The following is a 22,088-nucleotide window of genomic DNA, read 5'->3' as shown; positions in this document are numbered from 1 at the left end:
AGTGCTCAAGAAGAGTAAGTAGAAATGGGTTGTATAAGAACCAGTCCTTTTATGCTTATCCCAGAATACCAACAGTAGATGTTGCATGTGCATAAACATATTGCAACCAGACAGTCTCAGAACATTTTGATCGTATGTTGTTGTTTCTGTAGTTGAAACAGGGCACTTCAAAACCATTACTTACTTTTTAGTTTACCTATATTTTACAAAAGTCTTTCAAGTTATCAAATCCTCATTAGCTGTAGTTATACAGCTGAAAATACTGGTATTCATCCAGTTTTTCTGTTGTCTTCGTGCCCTCATCTTGCTAGTCTCACTTGCATGTGATTTAACAGGGTTGAGCATTAACTTAAGATATAATTATTAATTATTCTTTGGGGGGGGGGGGGTAATTTTCGAGTTTTAGTTCATCTTTAAAGATCAGTACTACGAACATAATTTGTGTAGTTGTGGCTAACACACTGTGGGGGGGGGGGGCTAAGGGCCACTCCTGGACGTTGCTCTGGGAGCTGCAAAGACAGAAGGACCTGCCTCCTCAGCGTGTGGATTCAGTCCTCAGAGCGCTGACAGCTTGGAAACGCGGCTGCTCAGTCACAGGATGGAGAACATCTGCAGTGGAGCAGCTGTTACACGCTGCGAGTTAGCTCTGGAAGTCCAGCGCGTCTTCTGACAAAAACTACGCAGCCGGAAGAATGACTAAAGCTGTGCTGCGACAAACCTCAGCATGGGCTTGTGTGTCTATCACGGTATGAACGTTTTCGCCCGCGGTAAAAGGAAAAAAGCAGCTACGCCAGATGTGTTTGTTTTCTGGGACCTTTCCTCAAATCCTGGAGCTCTCAGAGGATTGTTGGCGTGGAGAGAAAGACTGAACCCGATTTCCAAGTGTTGCCGTTCCCCCTGAACATGTGCAAAACGCCGCCGCCCGCACACACAGCGTTATGGGCCGACAGTTAACGCCGACTTGAATCTAAATCTGCCTGAAACATGTTTATCTTGTGGGTACCGTTGAGTTTATTCTTCGGTTGTATTATTTCGCAGACCCGGAGCGTTATTTCGTGGGAAAACTGGAACGCTGAGCTGCACAACCAAGGGAATGAGTTTGGGAAATCGAGCTCTCAGCCACATATCATTTTTATCCTGGTGGATGATCAAGGCTTCCGGGATGTCGGGTACCACGGCTCCGAGATCAAAACCCCGACCTTGGACCGGTTGGCAGCAGAGGGAGTCAAACTGGAGAATTACTACGTCCAACCGCTCTGCAGCCCGTCCAGGAGCCAGCTCATGACGGGAAGGTAGAGTGCATTATAGAGACCGTACAATCTGTCCCGGTTGTAGTAACCATTCGTCGTGGAGTTTAGAGGAGAAACTATAGGCGTCTGGGAAGATCAAGGACATGTTTGGTCAGAAATAAATACACTATAGGAAACGATCTCCAGGCTCATGTGCTGTCCGTGCCCTCATACAGATCTGTCACGCGAAAAGTGCACTGAAAAAGTGCTTTGTTTTGAGTGAGCGGTGATAAATACATATACACATTATACTATATTTATTGTTATAATCTTTATTGTTTTTATTACATTGTTGCTGCAGCTGGGGATCAATATAACTACTTATCTGCAGTGTAGCTTTATATTATAATATTACAGTGTCATATTTGTATCTTAAAATCTGAAAAATAATAACTGAATAAAGCTTAAAAATTGTGTGGGGTACAAAGTCCATTATTATAGTACATTAGAAGTATATATCAGCATAAGAGAAACACCTAGAGTACATTAAATAAATAAAAAATTAAAGTACATTAAAGTTGTACCCCAAAACAATTACTAAAGTTACATTCATGCACTGGTCAGTTTTCTCATGCTCTTATCCAATCCATGCCTATGGCAAGATTACTCAAGTACTGTAGTCTAGAGACAAATCATCTTTCAGGAGGAATTAGGCCACCCGACCACCCCTTTCTGGGAACAGCATTTTCCCATTCCACATTTTTCTTAACTTTAAGTGAAGTAAGTCGCTTCCAAGTACAAGATTACAGTAAGAGTAAAACATTTTATGGCATAAATCTTTTATTTCCAAACATTTTTAAATTTACAAAGAAGACAGAAGGCATCATCAGGAAATTAATCAAACTTTGAAGAGCTTTGAAGATTAAAAGGATATGGCAAACAGTTACATAGTTTGATGCTTTCTTTGAATTGTAACAATTTCATTACTACTGAACTATAACACTTTTTCAGACTTTCCACCTAAACATTGATTTGCAGATCTAACTATTGCTGTCTTTGAAGGCCCTGTTGGGCCCAAACCAAAACCCCAAACCAAAAGAGCTAACAGGTCATGGGAATTGACTGTGGGGTACATTTATAGCTTTGGAGTTTATATAATGTTTTGCATCACATTGATGGGTGTCCAAGACAATAATGAGAAAACTGTAGCACCCCTGGCTTCTGCCCACTGCTCTGATCACGTGGTGGAGCCGCGACCTTAGGATCCATCTAGGTGTAGATTCAGTTATGGTTCCATGCTTCTGATAATGAGCAGGTGGTCACAGATAAGCATGGTGAGGTTGAATATGGGTGAAAGAAAAGCATCCCTTTCTGTGTTGAGACTAAAACATTACATGTCTGTGTAAACTGGATATTCACAAAAGCTCAGAAAACAAAATTGTCTCAAGTCTCACTGTCATACTTGGAGAGACTTGTCAGGACAAATTTAAGTCACTAAAGGACTGAATCCAAAACATAAGACCTTCTTAAGCTCCTGACTGAGTTTTTACAGGTTGTTTAGACTGGTTACCTTGGCTACCAGCTGCATCTGAACCATCTTCATGTTCACCATACTTGCATTATAGTCAGTCAAAAGTTTGGGCAACCATTTAATGGTTTTTCCTTATTTTTATGACTATTTACATTGTAGATTCTCACTGAAGGCATCAAAACTATGAATGAACACATATAGAATTATAAAGTAAACAGAAAAGTTAAAAATTACTCAAAACATTTTTTAGATTTTAGATTGTTCAAGAGAGCCACCCCTTTAATTACTGCTTTGCTCACTCTTGGAATTCTCTCAATGAGCTTCATGAGGTCGTCACCTGAAATGGTTTTCCAGCAGTCTTGAAGGAGTTCCCAGATATGCTGAGCACTTGTTGGCCTTTTTGCCTTTGCTTTGCGGTCCATATCATCCAAAACCATCTCAATTGGGTTTAGGTCAGGTGACTGAGGAGGCTAGGCCATCTGGCGCAGCTCTCCATCACTCTCCTTCTCGGTCAAATAGGCCTTATACAGCCTGGAGGTGTGTTTGGGATCATTGTCCTGCTGAAAAATGAATGATGGTCCAGCAAAGAACCGCCACACCACCACACCTCCTGCTGCATGCTTCACAGTGGAAACCATGCATGCAGTGACCATTCGTTCACCTTTTCTGCCTCGCACAAAGATATGGCAGGTGGTTTTTTGGCTCAAACAAATCTCTTCTGCTTGATGCTTTTCCTTAGTTGTGGTTTCTTAGCAGCTGTTTGACCATAAAGGTCTGATTCACACAGTCTCCTCTGAACATGTAGAGATGTGTTTGCTACTGGAACTCTGTGTGGCATTTATCTTGGCTCTAATCTGTGGTGCAGTTAACTTGCGATTTCTGAGGCTGGTGACTCAGATGAATTTATCTTCAGCAGAAGAGGTGACTCTTGGTCTTCCTTTCCCTTTCCCTTTTTGATGGTTTTTGTGACTGCACTTGGGGACACATTCCAAGTTTTAGCAATTTTCCTCACTGACTGACCTTCAGTTCTTAAAGTAATGATGGACAGTCATTTCTCTTTACTTAGCTGATTGCTTCTTGCCTTTTGAATTCTAACAGTTGTCAAGAGCTGTTTAGAAACCTGACTTTTGCATGACACAAGAAGCTAACACTAGCTTACACTAGCTGCAGAGGTGGCCGAGTACATTGAATAGATTCAAAGAAAGCAGGGAACAATCCACATCACTGTAAAATGCTGTCCGTCTTGTCAGCCAAGGAGGAAAGTTTAATGGATCATGGCACTGATGTTATAATGCCAATGGATGATCTGTAGGTAGAGATTGCAAGTATTCAGGGATACCACGACCATAGTCTTGCATGGCAAGCTTGCACCAGTAGATTAATTCAGAAGGCGTGCAAATCCACGAGTGTACAGGGTAGTGATGCAAGTTCAAGTTCACTCAGGTCATCAGACAAACAATCAGTTATGTTGCTAATAGAAAAACAAGTTAGCGGCATGAATTCTGGTCTCAGTATAAAACAGTTATTCATAACAGTGATGTACTGTGTAAATGGGAGAAGCTATCTGACTGGAACATTAACAAGAGCGCCAACAGAACCTCTTCAGAACCAATAAACAAAATTCAGTACCCCAGTGAAAAAGTCGCCCTAAGGGCATACATAGAGCTACACACAGCAAATGGAGTTTATCACACTGGATATATTGTGCAAGTACAAACATGAAAGAGAATATTATCCAGAACATTCTGTGACTGCTCACAAAGAGGAACCAAGAAAACTGGCAAAGTGTTATGTCTGCCTTAACACATAGTGAAATTCTGCAGAGTTGAGTGTTTCACCTCCTGACATCATCAATCAGTTTGCGATCAAAAAGAAGTACATTTGAGTACTGATAGTAGCAGAACAAATGCTTTGGTGTCATTGCATGCTAGATGGAGGCAGCCAAAAATGCATAGTTCATGAGAGCATAGTGAAAGAGCAAATGCTATCATTGCTGAGGCACAACTTTGGATCATCCACTCATGTGGGAGTGTCACTGGAAAATGTGGTAAATACACAGCAAAGAGTTGAAAAGGACAGAGCAGCTTGTTGGTTTCACAATAAAAGGCACTAAACTCTTATTGTCAATAGGAGTGAATTATTAATGGCAAGTAGTGTGTTGCAAGGTTGAGAAAATAACAAAATCACTAATAGCTGTTGAAAGCAGTTTAGGATGTACATTGCTTGGACCACATTCAGCATCAAGTGTCACCAGTGTTGGGACTAACACGTTATTAAGTAACACGTTACAGTAACTACGTTATTATTGTGGTAACGAGCACGGTAACTAGTTATTATGCCAAAATCAGGAACGCGTTAGTCGTTACTGGGAAATAGATACGGTCGTTACTTGTTACTTCGTGTGGTGGCTATCGCGGAGCTTCCACAGATTCAGTAACATTAGCAAGTGGTGGAGGCCAGCAGGTGGATGAGGGAAAGGGGACGCAGAAGGAAAAGAGACCCGAGGCGGCCGCCGGTCCAAGTGTGAACCATTGACTGTAGAAAACATGGACGACGCGACCCCGCCTCCTACCATTGTGCAAAAATGAAGCCAAAATATCCCGCTTGTGGAGGCTGCCATCTTGCAAATTTGGAGCCAGAGTCTGCGCAGTAGTGACTTGAGGTGGAGCGACTGTGTACACACACCCGCTGGACGTGACCGCAAACACGCCCCTCTACACTTTTTACGTAGCCCGGCTGCTCGAGTTTTTTTGCTGGTTTACCGCGACTGACGACTCGTTTAATTAAGGTAAATACAACCATGTCACTGTTATAAAAAAGACACACAGCTTATCATCTTATAGTTCTAAAATCACTCTGTTGTTAATTCGTTAGTTAGATTAGCCGCTAGCATACGCACTGTGTTGGAGGCTTGTTGCTAGCTAGTTAGCGATGCTACACACCTGCTACTCTTAATAGTCTTCAACACTTATGTTTTTTTATATCCATTTTTAGACAGCGATGAGATCAGCTGCACACTCTACAGAGGCCCAGAGTTACTGTTAATATCAAAAATATAATGCTGTCCTTTGAGATTTTAACATAAGACTGTGAGTGTATGAATCTAAAACTGTTTAAATCTTCAGAGCCCTCTACAGCCTGGTAACATGGAGACTTTAAAAACATCAGCAGAACGTTTCAGTAGTGTAGTCTAATTTGTTCTTTTCATTTAATAATAGAGTCCATATTATATCAACAGCTACATTCACCCTGGAGAGAAACTAGTGAGGGAGACCATCAGGACCAAGCTGGGTTTCCTGGGTCCAGAGGTTTGGAGAAACGTCTTCCCTTTCTTTCATCACAGCTGTCCTGTGCCATAAGTTCTGTTGACCCGCTGTAAGAGGCATCATTTAAGAAACAACAGGAAGACTGAAGCTCATGGCATTGATCAAGCAGGACTCATGATCTTCACCAGCAGCTCCCTCACAGGGAAATCCTCAGCACTCCTCTGTAGGCCCGCCCCAGGAGATGGAAAAAACCAGCATTTCATCAACACTGTGATGAGACCTTTGGTTTGTGTAATGTTATAAATACTCAGATACTCCCAGAGGCTCCGGACTTTTACATAAAGATATTATATTCAGTCCTGTAGAAAGTTATATATTTAAAAATATGTGATCCTCTCTGGTTACTCTGGTATGAATAACTCTGAATCACTTTATGGTAAATAACACACTATCTGCAAAAAACTGTGAAAGAATTCCAGATGACAAGTTTGTAGTTCAACATACAAGTGATGACCTTTGACCTTCATCAGGTTTTATTTAATTGTGTTAGAGAAAATCTCATATGCTCTTCATGCAGCTGAGTACATCAAGTGTTTAAAACGGAAGCTGTGCAGGTCTGAGATCAGCAGCTTTGTGAAACACCAAACTGAGGTCCTGTTAATGCTGATATATAGTGACACAGTTACATGAGTGATTAATCCTTTTGTTTTTTTGTCTTTAACTTTATCAATAAAACAGCTGCAGCTTTCACTACAGCACGTGTGGTACTTTAACCTTTGTACTGTTTTCATCAGTTCATTTTGCAGTTAACATGTGAACATGTTGGATGATCTGTCTGCTGTCACTGGGTGGTGCTGAGGTCTGAATCTGAGTGCAGCTCCTGTAATCACAAAGACAACAGAACCATCAAACTCAGATATAAATTTTATCCCTCAAAATTGAAATAAAGCTGATTCTTCTGTCCTCACACACTCAGGATCTGAAGTTCTTCTCTTACATTTTTTCAGTATTACAGTACACTACAGTACTTTAATCCATAGTTCCTGATTAATGAGGAGTTACTGAAGTACAAGCTTTTAAAAAAAATGTTACTGTCTTTACAGATGTGGCAAGAGACTGAAAACATGCTGTTGTTTGCACATATTTAATATTCGGCTCTGCACAGGAGCTGAAGCAGGGTGCAGCCTGTTGCTTTTACAGTATAATACTTGTAATAAAAGTACAGTAACAGTAATTAGTGAGCAGCCCGGGGCGTTTCTCTTGATTTCTTTAGTAAATTCATTCACCTGCACAGCTAAACGAACCCTGACAGCTGAGTGCTCATTTTAGCTAGCTAGGTCTCAGGAGCTAGCTAAGGACGGTAGTTACGGATTAGCTTACAAACACGTTTAACTTACCGAAAAAGTGCAGCGGATCCTTCTGTCGGGTAGTCCAGTTTACTGAAGAACACCTCAGGCTGTCAGGTTAAAACACTCGGTCGTGTTTTCGTAGCGTAAACGCTGGGCGTCCTCTCAGAGCCTACGCTCGATCTGCTATTCGCGAACAGAGATACGCAAGTTTTTCCGTGACTGCAGCTGTCAGTCAAAGCTCTTATGATGACGTTTCACCCCAATTTAACATCACCGCGGTAGGAATTAGAATCAAACTTATGGGAAAGGAGACCCCTTGAACATCAATCAGCATGATGAGAACTATTGAAAACAAAAGAAAGAATCTTTGGAAAAAAATTATCTAAGGAGAATTAATTTATTTTAGTCTGACCCCAGTCCCATCCGCTAACATGGAGGAGGCGGGGTTTATGACCTATACTGCAGCCAGACACCAGGGGGCGATAGAGACGTTTTGGCTTAATTTTTGGGGAGCTGTCGTCGTCCATGTTTTCTACAGTCAATGGTGTGAACTGAATTTCAGGTAAGAAGTTATGACCTGCAGTCTATCTGGGTCAGATATAAACCAAGTTTAGGTGGAGTTTATTTTCGTTATTCTGATTTTTTCCGTACTGCGTACTAGCTAGCATGACGGAGTTTCTATACAGCTGGGTGGGTGCTATGAAGTTAATGATGTTGAACTTTATTTTGTTCATAAGTTATTAGAGTTGCCAACCGTCCCGTCTGGTATTCAGAGAAAATATTACACGTTTCTTATTGAGGTGAAAAGGAACAGTTTGTCCCGTAATTCAGCTCCATTGAAAAAGGCACAAAGCTGGAGTTATTCTGTGTCTTTGCTGCACAGCTGCCTCTTCTTCTTTCATTCTCCCCCCTCACTCTCCCGTTTCTACTTCAATCATGAAAACTGATCAATGATCAGCTGATCCTCAGTTGAGGCTGAAAGAAGCTTCAGTGCTCTCAGAAGATTAAAAACATGGCTAAAGTCAACAATGACTCAAATGAGATTAAACAATGCTGCTGTATGTCCACCAGGAGAAACTGGACAGTATAGATGTAAAACCAATATGCCAGCAGTTTATCTCAGTTAACGAGAGGAGCAGGCATGTGTTTGGCTGCTTCACATAGTGGGCATTGAGTTGTTGTGTGGGGACACCAGTAGTATTAATGTCTGTTGCTGTAACAGTAGCTCATGCTTAGAATAAAAAATCCCAACTCATTGATTTGATCGGGGCAATAGTGTGGCTAAAATGTTGCATAATTTTGCTGAGAGATCTTTTACTTTGTGGTAATCTTGGATGGACATAAACCACCAGGTCATTCAGTGTTCCCTTAGTGCTAATGTATCAGAGATGTTGGTGTAATGTAACTGAAGTAATGTTGTTAAGTCCTTGAACTCATATTTGTTTATTGTCATGACTGTATTTCAGGGCTGGACTGGCCATCGGGCATACCGGGCATTTGCCCAGTGGGCCGCTCGTGATTTTTCGTTTTTATGGGCCAATGGGGTTTCTTCCTTTTCTTTTTTTAATGATATAAATGAATGGTGGTGGATTGGCCAGTTGGTCATGATCGACTCTGGGCTGGACCAATTACAGCCGAGGAGGTCAAACTTTAAAGTTAAGGTGAAAAGGAACGCGATTTGTCCCGTACTACTTCAGCTAGAAAGTTGCTAATTCAATCATGAAACTGATCAATGATCAGCTGATCGGCTTTTCTCTCTGCGCCAGAAAGAGGAAACCAGCGGAGGCCGCATTAAACAACAGCAGCACGTTTAAGCTTGATCAGCTGTTGTTAGCATTTATCTAATATTAATTTCTAGTATCAGCTGATGTTTGCTGGAGCCACAGCTGTAAAGCTGCTGGTCATGATGTTGGTTTGGATATGTGGTGAGAGGGAAACATGAAGATGAAACCAGGAGATGTCCTTACTGAATAATCAGAGCTGAACAGGTGATGGACAAACAGGTTTAACTTTTAGGTGACATGGATGTCTTGCTTTTAACAAATAATTATCTGAATCTTTCAACCAATGTTTTCATCTGATGTAAAATGTATAGAAATCCATTATTGTATTCAGTAAATATTAAGTCTAGTTAGTATTAGAGATGGACCGATCCGATATTACGTATCGGTATCGGTCCGATACTGACCTAAATTACTGGAGCGGATATCGGAGAGAAATAAAAAATGTAATCGATCCATTAAATATCAAAAAAGCACCTCACAAAACTTGCGACACGGCGTAACTCGGCTCATAACCGTAGCACGTAGGAGCAGTGTGGTCACGTGATAGAGCAGCTGTGTGTATTTGTAGCCTGCTAGCAAACATTTCATCTCCGAGGAAGTTATCCCAGAGAGAAGTAAAGCAAGTGTGTAAGTTCATCTCTGAATGTTTGTAAAGCATTCCCGTGTTAAGCTTAACAACCGATATATGGACCGACTGCCTCTCTCTCTCCTGCTCCTACTTCCAACGTGAAACTGATCAATGATCAGCTGATCGGCTTTTCTGTCGCGAGTCCGTCTCTCTTCTTTGTTTTTGGCCCACTTTGCACCAGAAAGAGGAAACCAGCGGCTGAACAACAGCAGCACGTTTAACCTTGATAAGCTGTTGTTAGAATTTATTTAATATTACTTTCTAGACCAGGATCTTTTTCTACGCAGCTGACGGCTGGTAACTGTGCAGGGGCGGATCTAGCAAAGTTTAGCCAGGGGGGCCGATAGGGCATGAACAGGGAAAAGGGGGCACAAAGACATACTTTTCTTTCTTATTCTCATTTAAAATATCTAGCTTTTAATTATTTAATAATTATCTGAATTGTAGGGTGATTTCCAATAAACCAAGCTCAAAAAAGGGAGTCTATGGCTGACGCGTGTTCCTGGTTTCCAAAAGAAATGCTTCCAGTTGCATTATGATTTGAAGACTGTTTATTTATTACAAACTGAGGATGTAACAATGAACTCCTTCCAAAATAAGCATGAAAATTCCAAAAAATAGCAGCTATCCAAAACTACCTGTGCACACGGTCAGAAAACCGTGAGACTCCTAACCTCTCTGTCCATGCTCCTCCCCTTCCCTCTCACACAGGGTTTCATGCTACTATTGCACTTACATACTTAAAGTGAGAGGTACCCCCTTTTAGGTTCCAATCCCAAAACAGTGACTTAAAATTACTTTATGTAAACACATATATTTTCACATTTATTAATCCTGAAAAGATGACTTATGTAATGAATCTATGAATTATAAAACAAACATGAACTCAATCGTAAATAAAAATATAAAGCAGACGTTTGGCGCTTACATTACCGGCCCCTAATTGTTCTAATAATGTATTGCCTTAGAACAATTACCACACTTTTTAACTTTACAAACTTAATATGAACCACGTTTAGACATATCCAATGTTTAAACACATGACAAAACGTTATTTATAGACAAATGAATTGTCCAATACTTTGCCAATCAGCTTTGCAAAGTATATTAAGGCTGGTTTCTGTCCATTTCCAAAAGAACAGATGAAAAAGAATAAGAAAGAAAAGAAGGAAAGAGAGAAAGAAGGAAAGAGCCAGAGGTTGCTAGCACATGGCTCATCGTAGGGGCTTAGTCTTTACCACTAGCCCATTCAGATTCCACAAGCAGACAAATCTTGGTGATGGGTCTGTCCAAAACATTAGTCTTTGTCTTTATCTGGACCCGGCGAACGAGACCCTTCTTGTCTGGAACTGTTTTGATGATCTTTCCCATAATCCATGAGTTTCGTGGTGCACAGTCGTCCACAAGAAGAACGACATCTCCTTCTGCAAAGTTTCTTGATGCTGTGGCCCACCGCTGGCGTTCCTGAAGCTGAGGTAGGTATTCTTTAGTCCATCTCTTCCAGAATAGATTGGACATATATTGCACCTGTTTCCATCTACGTCGTGAATAGAGGTCATTCTGGTCAAACAATCCTGGAGGCAATGAAGGTTTTGTTTTCAACAACAAAAGATGATTAGGTGTCAGAGCCTCCAAATCATTTGGGTCGCTTGATGCCCTGGTAATTGGTCGGCTGTTGATGATCGACTCTGCCTCACATAAGACTGTATGAAGGCATTCTTCTTCCAGAACTTGTTCTCTCACAGTAGAATTCAGCACTTTTCGTATTGATCTTATCAACCTCTCCCATGCTCCACCATGATGTGAAGCAGTGGGAGGGTTAAATGTCCACTTAATTCCATGCTGGTGAAATAGATGCTGAAACGATGAAGTGTTCCAGTCAGTGATTGCTTCCTTCAGCTCACGATTGGCAGCAACTAAATTCGTCCCATTATCTGAGCGAATCTCCTTCACTTGTCCTCTCCGTGCTATGAAGCGCCGGATTGCATTTATGCATGAATCTGTGTCTAATGATGAGGCCAGCTCTATGTGCACTGCACGAACTGCTAAACAAGTGAATATAACACCGTATCTTTTTAAGATGGTTCTTCCACGTCTTACTTCGAATGGGCCGAAGTAGTCTACACCAACCCGGGTGAAGGGTGGATCATCTGGCAACACTCGCTCTTGTGGAAGATCAGCCATCAGTTGTTTCCCAACTCTTCCATGCAAGCGACGACATGTCACACACTTTGCGATGATCTTTCTAATGGCTGTGTTGGCATTTGGGATCCAAAACTTCTGTCGCAATTCAGAGAGCATGTGATTGCGCCCTCCATGCCCAGTTTCTTCATGTATCTGTTGGAGGACTAAGTCAGAAATGTGAAAGTCTCTAGACAGGATAATAGGCTGCTTAGCGATTTCCGGCATAGCTGCCCAGCTCAATCTTCCGCCAACTCTCAACAGATCTTCCTGTAGTACAGGGTTCAGTTTGTATAAGTGGCTATTGCGCTTCACACTTTGACCCTTGTGTAGAGCTGAAACCTCTTCCGAGAATTTCTCCTTTTGGCAAAATCTGATTATATCAAGCTCTGCTTGATTCAGGTCTTCCACTGAAATTTGTGTAGGCTTAAAGCTTGTCCTGAAACTGTCAATCTGACTTTGCCTCAGCTGTCGATCATTGTCAAAGCTATTCTCCACACTGGTGATGCATAGCTCTTTACGTTTTTGACAGAGACTCCAAAGTAAGGCTTTAAGTTTCAGGAACCACGCCACCGCTATTTTCAACTTTGTCCATGATGAGAAGTAATTTATCAGTCTCTTGAATGGAGCAACATTTTCTTCCACCTCTATCTTGTTTACTGTGGCTCTCTTGATCTCAGGATCACCAGAAGTGATTTCCGAACAATTCAGTGGAGTGTTAGGCCAAAACTCTACTGGACTGCGAAGAAAATCTGGCCCAGACACCCACGTTCTGTTCTTCATAAATTCATCTACTCTTTGCCCTCTTGAGGCGCAGTCAGCAGGATTCTTGTCCGTGCTGATGTGTTTTCACTGTTCCACATCAGAGCCTTTCAGGATAGCTGCAACTCTGTTTGCCACAAATGTACGAAAACGCGTGGTCTCATTCCGGAGATACTGGAGCACCACCGTACTGTCTGTCCAAAAAACTGATTCTGCAAGGTTCAGCTGTAGCTCTCTTCTCAGGACACTATCCATCCTAATGGCTACTGTAGCAGCAGTCAATTCCAGACGGGGTATGGTAGGGGGCCTGAGAGGTGCCACTCTGGACTTGCCCATCATAAATGCACATTGTGTCTCATTGCTCTTGTTACGCATGAGTAGGTAGCTAACTGAGCCATATGCATCCTCACTTGCGTCTGCAAAGTGATGTAGTTGTGTAAATACATAATTTCCAAAATCTTTGGGCTTGAAACATCTTGCAACTGAGAAGTGTTCCAAAGCAGGAAGGCTGGTTAACCAGTCAGTCCACCGCCTCTTTATGTGCTCAGGTAAGTCGTCATCCCACCCGATCTTCAATCTGCACAATTCCTGCAGGATAATCTTTGCTGGCAAGACTGCTGGTGCCAAAATGCCTAATGGGTCATACACTGATCCAATGACAGAAAGAAGTCCTCTTCTTGTGAATGGGCGATCTTTGATGTTGATCTTAAATCTGAATGTGTCTGACTCAACACACCAATTGAGACCAAGGGCCCTCTCAAGTGGAAGTTTGCCATGATCCAGGTCCAGGGTTTTCATTTCTGCTGCCAGTTCAGACTTTGGGATGGAGTCAAGCACCTCCCTTCGGTTGCTCACCCATTTGTTGAGACGGAAGCCTCCGTTGGCACAGATTTTCATTAGATCTTGACACATTGATATAGCTGCCTCCTCCGTAGCGACAGACTTGAGACAGTCATCAACGTAAAAGTTTTGCAAGACTGTTTGAACAACCTCAGCTTTGAACTGCCTACTCTGGTCTTCAGCACACTTCCTCAAAGCGAAATTGGCGCAACTGGGTGAGGATGTGGCCCCAAACAAATGCACAGTCATCTTGTGCTCAGTCAAAGCTTGATTGCAGTCGCCACCTGTCCACCAGAGGAACCTGAGTAAGTCAGAGTCACCGTCAGGCACCTTCACCTGGTGAAACATTGCTTCAACGTCTGCCATAATTGCAACAGGTTCCTGTCTAAATCGTATGACAACACCAATGAGACTGCTAGTCAAATCTGGACCCTGAAGAAGTTGATCATTCAGGGATGTGCCCTGATAGGATGCTGCACAGTCGAACACAACTCTTAATTTCTGCTTCACAGGGTGGTACACGGCGTGATGGGGTATATACCACACTTTTCCTTCTTTGTGCGCCAGTTCATCATTTGACAGTTGTACTGCATAGCCCTTTTTAAGAAGGTCTTCCATGAAGTCTGTGTACTCTTGTCGGAAGCAGTCATTCCTGAGAAATTTAAGCCTCAAGTTACGTGCTCGTTGTTCAGCGACTGAGCGATTATTTGGCATGTTGACCAATCTGTTCTTCAGAGGTAGACATATTGTATAGTGACCATCCATCAGTTTTGCAGATTCCATGACCATGTCCATAAACTGATGGTCCTCTCTTGACATTTCCACTTCATCATGTTTTCCTCCCTCTGGAAAATCCACCATGAACTGTTGAAGCCACAGGTTCTCTAAACGGCTCACTGATATGCGGTTTGCATTAGCCTTGGTTGGGTTTCTCTTGTCTGCATGACAGCCAGTTTCTCTCAAAGGTCCATTCACAGTCCAACCTAGCTTGGTTCTTACAGCATATGGTCCATTACCTACACTGCTTATAACCTCCCATGGCTCCATTGCTTTCGGTACATTTGCGCCGATAAGCAATCCAATGTCAGTCTCAATTCGAGGCAATTTTACTTCTTTAAGGTAAGGCCACTTTTCGAGATCCTTCTGTAGGGGTATGTTTTCTTTTACTACAGGTATTGTCCTTTGTGTGAAGACATCTGGCAGATCAATAAAGTTGTCACCAGATAAACTACTGACCTCCAAGCCTGACACTACATGAGTACAGACAGGTTTCTCTTCATTCATAGTTTTCAGTAGTATGTCAGTTTTCCTTCCAGTGATCTTCAATTTGTCCATTAATGTCTCTGTACAGAATGTGGCAGAGCTTCCTGGGTCCAAGAAGGCGTAAGTCTGCACTACTACACTTCCCTTTTTGGCTTTGACCTGTACAGGAACTATTGCAAGTGTGCAGTCATCTTCCCCGGCCCCAGTTGGCCCACAATCCTCAGACTCTGCACAGACAAAGGCACTTAAGATTGTTTGACTTTCACTGTTCTTAGTTTTCTTCTCTGTGTCAGCATCTGTGTCCCTTTTCTTGATATGCAACAATGTATGATGAGCAAGAGAACATACCTCACAGCTCACCTTTCTCTTACAAAGTTTGCTCATGTGACCTTGCTTCAAACAGCTAAAACACAGTCCTTTGCCTTTCAAAAATTCCAACTTTTCATTGTGTGGCTTGCCCTTAAACTTACCACACAGGTCTATGTTGTGCCCACCGTTACAGAACAGACATGCCTGTGGAGTGGGTTTCACATAATTTGTGTTTTCCATTGGCTTTGTGTCTTTCTCCTGAATGTCCAATGGTATGGCACTGGTGGTGAATGACTTCTTCATTACAACCCTTTTCTGATCCTTGTTACTGTTTTGTTTAATGGTGAATGGTTTAGCAGTGATGCTATCCTTTATGTCACCAAAAACAGGGTGAAGTGCAATTTTGGCTTGTTTAGTAATAAACTCCACCAAATCCTTGAACTTGACTCTTCTGTCGCCTCGCTCTTGCATACCACACACAACAGTTCTCCACCTTTCACGTAACTTGTATGGAAGTTTTGCTACAATGGCTTTCAAGCTTGCAACATTATCAAGTTCCTCCATGTAACTCACTTCAGCCATGGTGTTACAACAAGCTGTCAGAAAGAGTGAAAACGCATTTAAAGCTTCTGCATCTTCTGGCTTGATAGGTGCCCAGTTTGAGACCTTGTTCATGTAGGCTACAGCAACTTTGTAGTCATTTCCAAAATGCTCTTTAAGGAGCTGTTTAGCCTTGTGATAGCCTACATCTGGCTTCATATGAAGGCAGCTCTTTATTAGCTCTTTCGGCTGTCCATTTGTGAACTGCTCTAAGAAGTAGAGGCAGTCCTTAGGACTTTCGGTGCGAGACTCTACTCCGTGCTCAAAGGCGCTTACAAATGTATTGTAATCTAGAGGATCACCACTGAAGGTAGGGATGTCTAAAGGTGGCAATGTCATCATTTTTTGTTGTTTCACCATCAGCTCCGTTATATTATTCTGACGTGTCATAACAGTACAGAGTGTTTCAACTGCTTGCTCATCTGCTGCAAAATCCACTCTAGACTGCTGCGTACCAATAGGGTGATTTTGTAAAGGCATGAATTCCCCATATCCATTTTCTGTGTTGGTGACTGGAGTTTGACTTACAGGTAATGGTATGAATCCAGAATCAATAGTCGTTGGGCATGCAGGACTCACATGTGACAAGCGCTCATTTTCAAAATTCTCTAATACCTTTAATTTAGCATCAGAGGCGGCAATAGCAGTTTGCAGATCCAGCTGCTCCCTTTTTGCTTTCAACTCAGTTTCCTGTCGTTCAAGCTCTTGTTTTTGTTTGAGAGCTGTTGCTTGTGCAAGCAATGCGGCTCTCTCCATTTCAGCTTTGAGGCGTACTGAGGAAGCAGTGGACACTTGGCTCCCAACGGCTGACCTGCGCCTCCTGCCTTTACTGCTTAATGCAGCGGACATCACAGAAACACTGTCGGAAGGCTGGATGTCTGCATCATACTGTCTAGCTTGTTCTGTGCGCTCCTCAGCTGCTTTAACCCACGTTTCCACATGTTGCATAAATCCACGAATACGACTAGCATTAGGTTCATACCAAGAACTTTGGTCCTTTTCAAATTCTTCCTCATGCATTAATACTCTCAAACTATCATTTATCCTACACAGTTCTCCAAATGAATCTTGGTAGTCTAAACGCAATTTCTGCTTAACAGCATTCACGTTAGCATCATCTTCCATTAGCCGTTCGAGCTGATTAGCTTGGCTAGTTAGGTGGCCTAGCTTAGCCTTTCTAGACTGGGTCAACCTGTGCAGCTTTTCCTCGACAGCCTTTTCTGTCATTTTTGATTCTCTTTTTCCACACACTAGTTCTTCATCACTCTCATGCATTATGACAAATTTCCACAGTAGCAAAGCTTGTTTTCACTGCTTACCGTGATTCTTCCTCCAAGTAGGCTATTACCTCCAATCCACCGTGCACGGCCATTCGTTGCTAAACATGATCCTTTTCAGTATTCCTTTTCCCAAAAAAAAGAGCAAGAGGGTTTTCTGACTAAATGTAGGGTGATTTCCAATAAACCAAGCTCAAAAAAGGGAGTCTATGGCTGACGCGTGTTCCTGGTTTCCAAAAGAAATGCTTCCAGTTGCATTATGATTTGAAGACTGTTTATTTATTACAAACTGAGGATGTAACAATGAACTCCTTCCAAAATAAGCATGAAAATTCCAAAAAATAGCAGCTATCCAAAACTACCTGTGCACACGGTCAGAAAACCGTGAGACTCCTAACCTCTCTGTCCATGCTCCTCCCCTTCCCTCTCACACAGGGTTTCATGCTACTATTGCACTTACATACTTAAAGTGAGAGGTACCCCCTTTTAGGTTCCAATCCCAAAACAGTGACTTAAAATTACTTTATGTAAACACATATATTTTCACATTTATTAATCCTGAAAAGATGACTTATGTAATGAATCTATGAATTATAAAACAAACATGAACTCAATCGTAAATAAAAATATAAAGCAGACGTTTGGCGCTTACATGAATCTTACACCCAAAGTTTTAATCTGATGTAAAATGTATAGAAGTCCATTACTGTATATAGTAAATGTTAAGTCTAATATACCCTAGTAAGCTATAGTACTTTTTACTTTGGGAAGACACCATCTGTGAATTCTGCAATTCTGTTGAAGAAAGATGTTGAATCTATTTAATTATTCTTGAAAAATAATTTATTTCTGTGCATTTTTTTTTTCACCCTGCATCAAATTGATTACAAGTTGATTACATCGATTAAGCATCATGAGGTGGGGGGTGGTTCCCTATTTTCTTTTGCTGGGAGTTTGCAACCCTATTAGTTAGGTTGCTTAATATTTCTGCTAAGTACTCTTTAAAATACCGGAATAGGGAGGATGGAGCAGGTTTAAGTTTATTAGATTGATCAGTATTGCTGAACTATGAAATATTTTGGGTGCAGTGTGTTTTTTTACATACAGGTATAACAGAATAGCTTTAGTGTTGTTGTTTATTTAAACTTGAGTATTAACTTATACAAAATGCAGCAAGATATTAAAAAAACAGTTTTATTGATTAAAAAACACACTATATCGGATTCATATCGGTATCGGCAGATATCCAAATTTATGATATCGGTATCGGTATCGGACATAAAAAAGTGGTATCGTGCCATCTCTAGTTAGTATATACCCTAGTAAGTTATAGTATTCTTTACTTTGTTAAGGTACCATCTGTGCAGTCTGCAATTCTGTTGAAGAAAGATGTTGAATCTATTTAATTACTGGAGAAAAATAATAGATTTATGTGAATTTGTTTTATACGTGCACTAAATTTAAATCGGTTTTGTTAGTTAAGCATCTTGAGGCAGAGGGTGGGGAGTGATTCCTACTTTTTTCTTTTCTTTTTTTGCTGGGAGTTGGCAACCCTTTTATAGGTATATGTAATTATAAATTAGGTGTTACTGTTTAGAATACCAGAATAGGGAAGGTGGTGTAGGTTTAAGCTTATTATAAAGGCTTTAAAGGATTTATGACTTTTCCTATAATACCATGGTGGGCCGGTCACTAGTCAAAATGCCGATATTTTGTCCCAGTCCAGCCCTGCTGAATTTTAAGTTATTTTTATTTTTGTATGATACTTGATTTATATTGAATATGGCTGAAGTAAACTAAAGTCTAAAATACTTAGTCATTTGTTTAATTGTAATTTAGCATTATATAACTCACATATAAAACTATCAATTGTAATTTTAAATGGTTTAAAAGCATGTAGAACATTTCTCCTTTTGTTATCAAGAAGCAAAGACAAAAAGGAAAAAAAAACCCTGAATCATTCGTCCCCACCAATGCCAAAACGAAATCTACGCCCTTGGTTGAAGGGAAGTTATGAACTGTTTCTGAGAGACAAATAACCCCAGGATCCTTTTTTAGGTAGCTGACAGCTGGTAACTGTGCAGGTGCGGATCTAGCAAAATTTTGCCAGGGGGGCCAGGTAGGGCATTAACAGGGAGAGGGGGGCACAAGGAAATAATTTTCTTCCTTATTCTCATTTAAAATGTCTAGCTTTTAAAAAAATAATTATCTGAATCTTACAACAAACGATTGATAGATTGATGCATATATACCATCAAAACAGTGAACATCACTGTCACAACAGCGTTTGTTTTCATTCAAAGGCTTTATGATTTTTCCTATAATGGTGGGCCGGTCTCTAGTCAAAATGCCCGGGCCAATTTTCTGTCCCAGTCCAGCCCTGTATGCAGCTCATCTGCAGTCTGGAGTTACCTACATCTTCCTATTCAGAAAGCAGAATTTCAGAGTTCTGAGTACAATCGAAAGCACCACGACTGCAGTTTTTGTGTTGGATGTAAAAGGCGCACATGACACTGTGACGTAGGCTAGAATCATGGCAGCAGTCAATGACGGTCCAGGCGTGGGATTTCTCTCGTGGAAATATGCACATTATCTTTTCCTTTCTATTGGTAGGTGGCACAGTGCACTTGTGGCAAGTAAGCAAGCTAGAAGACTGGCAAAGTTATGGAAGCAACACATTAACAAGAGAATTCTGAGTAAAACCAAAGTTACTTTCCCTAGTAACTAGTTACTTTGAAAGTAACGAGTAACTTGAAGTAACTGAGTTACTTTTGATAGAAGTAACTAGTAATGTAAATAAGTTACTATTTTAAAGTAACTTACCCAACACTGAGTGTCACTGAGACAACTGGCAAACAGCCTGAGACTGTGAAATACTACATGCCACATTATGAGATAAATTAAGAGTGGTGTTTGATGCATCATTCTGATGTTTTAGGAGCATTACAATACAATATAAAGTATTCTGATTACCGCCTATTTAAACGGTAACTGTAACAGAATACAGTTACTCATATTTTGTATTTTAAATACGTAACACCGGTACATGTATTCCACTACTCCCCAACACTGGATTCCAGTGACAGTGCTGCTTCCTCAACATTGTGACTCAATTACAAAGTTTCACAAATCCAGAGCTGTGGTCACACTGTGCTAGCAAAAGCAATCCTGCTGAGCTAAACACCACATGACAGTGTTCAGAACCTTATTCAAAGTAAGCTGTGGTGGAATGAACATGTTTCACTGATGAAGTTAAAAAGGATTGATGTGTTCAAGATATGGTGAACTCTGAGCTAAGATCTACCTTGTAGGCTGCAGTATAGCTTACCAGCACTGAATGAGCTGAACCACAGCTAGACCTAGAGAAGTACAGAAGGTTAAAAACAGTACTGAGAATAACTATGGGTTAAAAGGCTCATGGTCAATTCCCACTGTAGTCAAACAATAAAGGGAGCACTAACTCCAGAGTAGCTCACCGTGGCAGATGTTTATTAGAGGCAAGTTACCCAAGAACATAATTTCAGCAAAGGAAATCTTAAACCTGAAATACGAGCAAGATGTCAAGAGAGACTCAACAATCAAAGATTTGAAGCCATTATTAGATAAACACAGACAGTGGGAGACAGGCTGCAGTATCCTGATTTTAGTTTAAGCTAGTGGTACTGCCTACCAGTAATAGATACTCTCAGCTTCTTATTCAGTAGTGTATTGTGTGATGGGGTCAGAGATACTCTTTTGCAAGTGAGGGAGATGTACTGGTTGTTATGGGGCATATGGTTAGTGTCATGCTGTTAGATTTGCAGGTGAATGAAGGTGAAACTAGCATAGCAAGTCACATCTCCATTACCAAGCGACAATGCCAAAACGTTTGCTTGAGCAGACCAAGTTTTAAGATTTAAGTTTTTGGAAGTCAATTAAAGAATCAGAGATTACAAGATTTTTCAGTGATAACAGGATCACCTAGAAATTTATTGTCATGCATGCTGCTTTGTGGGGATGCTTGTGGGAAAGACTTTTGGGATCTATAAAACAAGTCTAAAGAGGGTCCTACGGGGGGCTTCACTAAACCTTGAGGAGTTAAATGGTAAATGGTATTTGTATAGCGCTTCACTAGTCCCTAAGGACCCCAGGACATCCAGTCATCCACCCACACATTCACACACACTGGCGATGGCAAGCCACAGCCACCCTGCGGCGCACTGACAGAGGCGAGGCTGCCGGACACTGGCGCCACCGGGCCCTCTGACCACCACCAGTAGGCAACGGGTGAAGTGTCTTGTCCAAGGAACAAGGCGAACTCCCAACTCTTAAGCCACGATCGCCCCTGATAGGATAGGATCCCCTGAGTTTGCTGATAGGAGGAAAGGCAGTTTTGAATCCCAGACCTCTGTTCTTTGTATACAGTGAAGCGTCAGAGCTCCAGTTACTTATACCCTCTCATTTCCTGGTTGGTGGGAGACTAATTTCTCTTCTGCCATCTCAGGTGACCAGCAAAAGCCAGGAGGACATGGGTCCAAGATGGAGGTGGAACTGCTGGTGGAAAAAATTCTTGATGGATGTAAAATCTAGTCGCAAGTATGAAACTCCTACGCCTACTCTGGAGAATATAGGAGATGTTGTCCTAATTGGACAAGATAACCTACCCAGGCAAACTTGTAAAAAGGGCAGGATAACGGAGTTGTTTCTAGGGAAAGATGGGTGCATTTATTGATTTAATGTTCACATTTCTACAGAAAGTGTGCCGTCCCTTGGGCAGTATCGCTGGATTAAAAACATTCTGCCAAGGTTGACAGAATGTTTTTAATCCACCAAAACTGCCCAAGGGACTGCCAGCCATCACAGCTTTGCTCAAGTTAATCAAACAAAGGAAGTTAAATGATAACAGGGGATCGGCTGGTCTGGAGCAAAAATACAGCGTATGGGCAATATTAAAACATCGTCAGTGCCACAAGTTAACACTTTCAGTATGTGACTGTTATCTATGATAGTGCATGGTACAAGTGCATGGAACGACTCAGTAATGTTAGTTCCAAGAGTAATCTAAGATACACAACATAAGAGCCAAGCCA

At 41.4% G+C, this 22,088-nt stretch overlaps 1 protein-coding gene across 1 annotated transcript in view; it reads left to right on the top strand.

Annotated features, from left to right (window-relative positions):
- The first annotated feature begins 463 nt into the window (after positions 1-463).
- Positions 464-22,088, top strand: part of arsj (arylsulfatase family, member J) — a 32,547-nt gene continuing 10,922 nt past the window's right edge. The window contains exon 1 of the mRNA XM_085152685.1: positions 464-1,292. Coding sequence (XP_085008811.1) covers positions 985-1,292 — 308 coding nt within the window. The 5' untranslated portion in view covers positions 464-984. The remainder of the gene's footprint in view (positions 1,293-22,088) is intronic.

The sequence above is a fragment of the Neolamprologus multifasciatus genome, chromosome 3 (assembly GCF_963576455.1).
Source record: "Neolamprologus multifasciatus chromosome 3, fNeoMul1.2, whole genome shotgun sequence".
Taxonomy (NCBI): Eukaryota; Metazoa; Chordata; class Actinopteri; order Cichliformes; family Cichlidae; genus Neolamprologus; species Neolamprologus multifasciatus.
This window is presented reverse-complemented; position numbering and strand designations above follow the sequence as displayed.